The following is a 7,178-nucleotide window of genomic DNA, read 5'->3' on the forward strand; positions in this document are numbered from 1 at the left end:
TCAAACCATTAATTTTCACTTTGTATTTGGTGAAAAGGTGGTTTACTTTGTTTTGCTTTTATTAGACATCTTCCTCTTCTCAATGATAAGCAAAGTTGATGCACGCCTTCACATCCCTAGACCACCATTATTGGAGTAAATCATATCACGACCTTCGTTACTATTTACAAATATCAGTTTTTAACTAAAGCATTTCAAACATCTTTCTGGTTTATTTGCTTTAACAGGGTACGTTTCTGATAGTCATCATACCTAAAATACATCTTCTTTGCATGGTATCTTTTCCAAACAACACAAAAGGTTTCAATGCTAGTTCTTGAATAGCTAATTGATTATATTATACACTCTTCATGAAACTCACTACACATTCTGATAATTGAACTACGTAGTGATCATATCAAATGTACTTAACTGGTAATTAATGGCCTCAATAATTGGCAAGTAAACTAATTTTTGAACCTTTCAATTAAACCACTTCGTATATTCTTTATTATATGAACTTCTCTTGCATCATACTTCTGTTTCATTTTTAGGTGACTTCATTTGTTGTATCAGTGTTTCTTTTTCTGTAGCTTCTTTTTTCATTAGTACAGTGAAGAATGTAGTGTACGTCTGGAACTTTCCACTGTTAGCATACCTAGAAAATCACCCTTGAGGACTATAATGACCACTCGGGTGGCAAATATTGCCATTTTTGAGTGGAAGAGACATTTGAAGGACAAAATTTTACGCTAAGTAGCGATGCCAAGATGCAGAAATTATATCATTGTGTCTCTTCTCATGCATGCCATTATACACATTCTAACTTCTGAAACACGCTTTGCACCAGCGTCTGTTCTTGTCAGTCCCCACATTTCCTCTCACAAACAATTACTTGCATAATAATTCATATAATAAAGTATATAATTTACAAGAATAGATCAGTTCTCCACAATGGTAGGAATTTAAGAATGAATTAAAAGTTCTGTATTGAATAAATAAAAAGTTGATATCGTATAAGAAAATAGATTCATAAACACACTATTTTAAGATTTATATTTGAAGGTAAAATGTACTATTATACGAGTATATGAGCCGCTCATAATTCATTATGTAGAATCTCCCACAAGATTTTACTTTGATATTATAGAGTACAGTTTTTGTATCGGTTTTCTTTGTATTGCCAGTATGTTGTACCTTTTGATTCTAATATATTTAAAAAAGATTAATATATTTTAAAATATTAAAAAAAGTATTAATATATTTCAAAGACACACCCAAAAATATAAAAACAATTAATAGAGAATCCAAATTCTTGATATTTGATTAGAAATTAGTTATTTCATAAGGTGAATATGATAAAAAATTTATAAAAAAGGTGAGATTTACAACTTTTTTTTGCTTAATATTTACTACATATACAAAAACACTGATTTTATACTTTTTATAATCAATTATAGATGTATAAGATCAATGGTGTTTCCTTTTTAGGTCATACAATTATTAAATAATAGAAAACATAATTTTCACTAACAATTTTTATTTCTCGTATATGCTTTTTGTATTCTAATGTATATGCTTTTTGTATTCTAATTTATATCATTACATCTTTATATAATACATGTTCATTATAAACTAATGGAAATGATGTAAAAAGAGTATTATGTGGCTGAGGCAAAATTTTCAATAACTTTGCTGAATATACACGCTGGTCAAACTTTGTGTATTCCTCCTTGATCATGATTCTTCATAAATGAATGAATTAATAGCAGCATGATAAAAAAAAACTTGAACGTTAGTTGTTTATAGAGTGTCAACCTTTTTGCTTCCTTCTGATATCTTACTACTTTTCTGAATATGTAGAAGGAGAAAACTATTACCACAACTCTACATATACTTTCTGCTATCAGCTGAATACGTTGTTCGTAGACTTTGAGGCACAATGATACCATGCGCTTGAACTGAGATCTTATGCAATGTTTCTTTTCTTTAGTTTATGAAGTTACATCTAGGTATATGTGTAGGCATGCATATAGTAAGTCATGAAAATGTTCATTTTTGGAGCATAGGAAGAAAAGAGACAGAAAAATGAATAATAATATTTATTGGATGAACTTAGTGAAAAGTAAACAGTAGCAAAGAGGATTTTAATGATAGGAAAATGAAGTATACACATCTTCACTGGAAAATAAAATTTTTCCATTGATGGATGTTAAGACCAACAAATTTGTTGATTCTTAGTATTAATCACTGTTAAATATAGTAAAATTATATATGGAATTAATTTCTCTTGTGTTAAACACACATAGGGTTCTCTATTTATAATAGAAAAAAATATAGGATAAGCCCAAAATACAAATAATAAATAATAACAAACTAACTGAAAGATAAAGTGAAAGATAAAAGATATAATATTTCTAACACTCCCCCTCAAGCTGGAGCATACAAATTGTATGAACCAAGCTTGAAATAACTAAACTAGGTTTTGAACTATATGATTTTTCTTCAAGAGTGAGACAATAAACACTTCAACTTCAAAAGTGTGAACCAAGCTTGTGAAACTTCAACTTCAAAAGTGGATGAAGGAGAATAATGGAGAAGGAGGCAATAAACACTTTAACTTCAGAAGTGGATGAAGGAGAGCAGCGGAGAAAGAGGCAATAAACACTTTAACTTCAGAAGTGGATGAAGGAGAGCAGCGGAGAAGGAGGCAATAAATACTTCAACTTCAGAAGTGGATGAAGGAGAGCAGCGGAGAAGGATGCAATAAACGCAGCAGATCTGTGCGGCAAATACAATAAGAAAGGAAGAACAAGGCAAGAACAGCAATACTGAGGCGAAACCCTCTACGGAAAATTACGCAGAAAGAAGGAGGAGGTCCGAAGATGTGGAAGCATGCGGCAAGAAGAAGACAGACGTCGATGGCAGTAATGGCTGCTCCGGAAGGTCTAAACAGAGAGAGGGAGGTTCGATGATTCAGAGGAGGCAGTGGTTCCTAGGAGACTTGTCTCTGATTCTGGGTGCTGAGATTTAAGAAGAAGAGAAAATGAATCTTACAAAATTTTTAGGGGCTGCCGACACACAGCAAAGACCACCGAAAGATATCAGAAAACCTACTCTGATACCATGTTAAATATAGTAAAATTATATATGGGATTAATCTCCCTTGTGTTAAACACACATAGGGTTCTCTATTTATAAAACAAAAAAAATATGGGATAAGCCCAAAATACAAATAATAAATAATAACAAACTAACTGAAAGATAAAAGATATAATATTTCTAATAATCACAAATTCAGAGATATACCATTTTTCTTTCAATAGATTGATTATAGATATTAATAAAGTCTAACAACTAATATCTCCTTTTTTATCACAAGAACTTTTCGAGTCATTAAAATTATTTTAATAGAGTGATTATTTATTGGTAATTTTTTTTAAGTATATAATGAATTGTTTGGACAAGAAAATTAAAATTTAGAATTTTTAAAAATATATTTTAAATAATTAAAATAATAAAATTTGAAATACATTAAAAAAAAAATAAAATAACAATTTCATAACTAGTCCTTCTCTCTTTATATACATTACACACATATTAAAAAAATTGTTAAATATTATTTAAATATTTGAATTTCACTAATACTTTTGTAAATTTTAATTTTAAAATGAAATTTCATTTAATCTAAGTTTAATTACATTATTCAAATAAAGAAAAATTAAAATATAAAATATTTTAATTATTAAAATGAAATCTATTGATTTTTGTGTCTAACTTAATCTGCAAAATTAGTTTATAAAATAAAATTTATATTTTATAATAGATTTAACAAATAAAAAGCTTCATTAAAATAAACTAATTTATAATTATGATATACGTTAAAGAAATGGAGTTTAAATCCAACTCAATTTTAAAAAAAGAATTTATAAAATAACATTTACACTCATTTCCAATGTGAAGATATTTCCTATTATAACATTAAGATTTAGAAATATATTTTAACCATCAATCCTAAAAAAAGAATTTATAGAATAAGATTTACACATGTCAAGATATTTTCTATTATAACATTAAGATTTAGATATATTCCATTTTAACCAACAAAGACCCGATATTTTTTTTTTAATTAAACTAAAACTACAATACTCGTGCAATTGTAAGATCTAATATTAGGTTTTATTGTTTTTTCACTAATTCTTAGTACACATTTATAATCACATACCTATCATCTAAATTGACATATTATTATTATCTTGTTAATTGTACATGAAACTCTTTGCACAACCAATAAAATAGAAATTGATAATATTTGACTGGGAATCGAATATCTCTAGGTTGAGTTCTTTATGAGGTGAAGTCACCACTTTTTTGGAATATGAATTACAAAATGGATACTTGAATATCAATAAGAAATAAATAAGAATTGCATAACGGATGTGTAAAATATGGTAGATGCACAATTTTTCTACACATAATATTATAATTAAAAAGTAGCTTGCGTAGATGAAATTAATTTTTGAATTCATAATTAGAAAAAGGTTATTTAATTATTTGACTACCATTTGACAATCTTTAAAGGAGTAAATTGGTCTTAACAAAAAATAATTTTTCTATCTCTAAAGAAAAATGAGAGAATGAAAGGTAAGGAAGAATATATGACCAAAGGAGTGTAAAAAAAATTATGGTGTCAGTGTACCATTGTCTTTAAAAATTGTGTCACTTTCTCTCAATATAATGAAGTTAGTTTAATATGTATCAATTCTTTAAAAATTATCTAAGGCATGGTCTTTAAAAGTAAGAGTCAAAAAGACTCATGTAGCTAAAACTTTGTTTTACTATTTAACTCATTCTCATCTTTTTTTTTCTCAGTTTAAATAATATTTAAATATAAAAAATCTTAATATGACTTTCTTGTCCTTTAAGTTGTAAAGCGAAAATATCACTTTTTTTGTGCTAAGTTCCAAAATTATGATTGTATTTTTTTATTCTAAATTTATGACCATTTTTTAAGATGTGCTATGTTATTTTTTTTATTGTGTTTTCCAATAATTATGTGAGTAAACTTTGATTATAAGATGTTGATAGTAAAGGATAAAATTGAAGGATAACTATGAGTATTTTTTATTTGTACCTCCTATTAGATTATATAGTAGAGAAATTTTCTACAAATCGTCTATAGAAACCTGCTAGATTTAGAAAACTTCTTACTTCTCCCACTGTTTTCAAGACAAGCCACTCTTGGATAGCGTTGATTTTGCTAGGATCAAGATGTACACCTTCTTTCCCAACTTTGAATCTCAGAAAAATGACACTTTCTTGACAAAAGGTACATTTGTCAAAGTTGGCAAATAAGTGATGTTGTCTAAGTAAAATCAAAACTTTCCTCACATGGTGAAGATGTTCTTTAAGACCTTTGCTATAGATTAGAATGTCATCAAAGTAGACTACAACAAAGCTGCCGATGTATTCCTGAAGGACATGATTCATTAGTCGCATGAATGTACTAGAAGCATTGGTTAAGCCAAAAGACATGACTAACCATTCATAGAGGCCAAATTTGGTCTTAAAAGCGGTTTTCCATTCATCTCCGTCTTTGATTCTTATTTGATGATATCCACTTTTAAGATCAATCTTGGTGAACATGTTGGCTCCATGTAACTCATCTAACATATCGTCCAACCGAGGAATAGGGTGCCTATACTTGACTGTAATGTTGTTGATAGCCCTACAATCTGTACACATTTGCCAAGAACCATCTTTCTTTGGGACTAACAACACTGGCACGGCACAAGGGCTAAGACTTTTTTGTATCCACCCTTTTTCCAATAAATCATGGACTTGCCTCTCTATCTCTTTGGTTTCTGTAGGGTTAGTCCGATAAGCTGGCCTATTGGGAAGACTAGCTCCAGGGATCAAATCAATCTGATGTTCAATTCCTCTAAGAGGTGGTAAACCACTTGGAACCTCTTTAGGAAATAAATCATCAAATTCTTTCAAAAGCTTTTGTAACCCTTTGGGAAGAGAATCAAGTGGATGATTTATGGAAACAAGTGTCTCTTTGCAATAGAGAAGAAAGTGAGGTTGCCCAAGAAAAAGATTTTTAGATTGTTTTGTTGGGACAACTACATTGGTTGAGGCACTTTCTAACAAACTCAAATTCTTCTCTTTTGAAACTGTTTTATTTTTGAGCTTTTTCTCACCATCCAATTTTTTTTTAAGTATTATTTGATCCTCTCGTACTTGTGATGGTGTAAGAAGGCTCAAGATAATCTTTTTGCCTTTGTGTTGGATGGTGATCTTGTTGGTGACCCCATCATGCAAAGCTTGTTTGTCATATTGCCAAGGTCGCCCAAGTAAGATGTGACCTGCTTCCATTGGAACAATATCACAAATGATGTGATCTTCATACTTGCCTATGGCAATTGGTACACTTACTTGTTCCTTAACAACTATTCCTTCATCCTCTTTTATCCATTGAAGTTTGTAAGGGTTAGGATGAGGAGTAGGAGTTATGCCTAGCTTTTCCACCATTCTAAAGCTACAACAATTACAACAAGAACCACTATCCACAATCATAGAACAAGTTTTATCAAAAACTTTGCAGCGTGTGTGGAATAGGTTTTCGCGTTGAGATTTTTCTAACTCCACATGCTTTGCTTCAAGGAGTCTCCTAACCATAAGAAGATCTCCATCATAAGGTGGAGCTTCATGTTCCTCTTCAGATGAGGACAACTCAGACGCACTGGAGGTTGATACCTCACTATGATTTTCATGCTCAAGGATATAGGTTGACTTTTTGAAGTGACACTCAGTTGAATAGTGTCCTCTAGCCCCACATTTAAAACATCTAGTCTCCCTACCCTTGGAATCTCTAGTTTGCTCTCTTGGAGACCGTTGTTCCTTTCCTTTATAGTTCTCTTTTTCTTTTCTTAGTTCTCTATCTTTGCTTTTGATCTTATCTTTCTCTCGTTCACGCTCTCTCTCTCTTTTGATTCTTCATATCTTGGAAAACTACCCTCCTTCTTAAAATCTTTCCTATATGAAGAGGAGGTAGCATAAGGTCTCTTTGTGGAAGCTTTTCTTCTATTTTGTTCTTCCACTCTCACACATAGCTGGACAAAGTCATTGAGATCTAAGTAAGGTAAGAGTTCTACCTTATCTCTAATCTCATAGTTCAATCCACTCTGGAATCTAGC

General features: G+C 30.5%; 1 protein-coding gene across 1 annotated transcript; it reads right to left on the bottom strand.

Annotated features, from left to right (window-relative positions):
• Positions 1-5,426: 5,426 nt before the first annotated feature.
• Positions 5,427-6,755, bottom strand: LOC128194061 (uncharacterized). Its single transcript, XM_052868670.1, has 3 exons — positions 6,658-6,755; positions 5,651-6,520; positions 5,427-5,451 (listed from the first exon to the last, which is right to left on the bottom strand). The coding sequence occupies exons 1-3, from the start codon at positions 6,753-6,755 to the stop codon at positions 5,427-5,429; spliced, it is 993 nt and encodes a 330-aa protein (XP_052724630.1).
• Positions 6,756-7,178: the final 423 nt, after the last annotated feature.

This window comes from Vigna angularis, chromosome 9 (genome assembly GCF_016808095.1).
Source record: "Vigna angularis cultivar LongXiaoDou No.4 chromosome 9, ASM1680809v1, whole genome shotgun sequence".
NCBI classification, from domain to species: Eukaryota; Viridiplantae; Streptophyta; class Magnoliopsida; order Fabales; family Fabaceae; genus Vigna; species Vigna angularis.

Excerpts from the sequence above, each read along its gene's own strand:
- LOC128194061 (XM_052868670.1), bottom strand. The coding sequence starts at position 6,755 with ATGAAAATCATAGTGAGGTATCAACCTCCAGTGCGTCTGAGTTGTCCT. Across the intron at positions 6,521-6,657 it reads ATGATGGAGATCTTCTTATG|CTTTAGAATGGTGGAAAAGC; the intron begins GTTAGGAGACTC and ends TAATTGTTGTAG. Across the intron at positions 5,452-5,650 it reads ATTCCTCGGTTGGACGATAT|GAATACATCGGCAGCTTTGT; the intron begins GTTAGATGAGTT and ends CATGTCCTTCAG.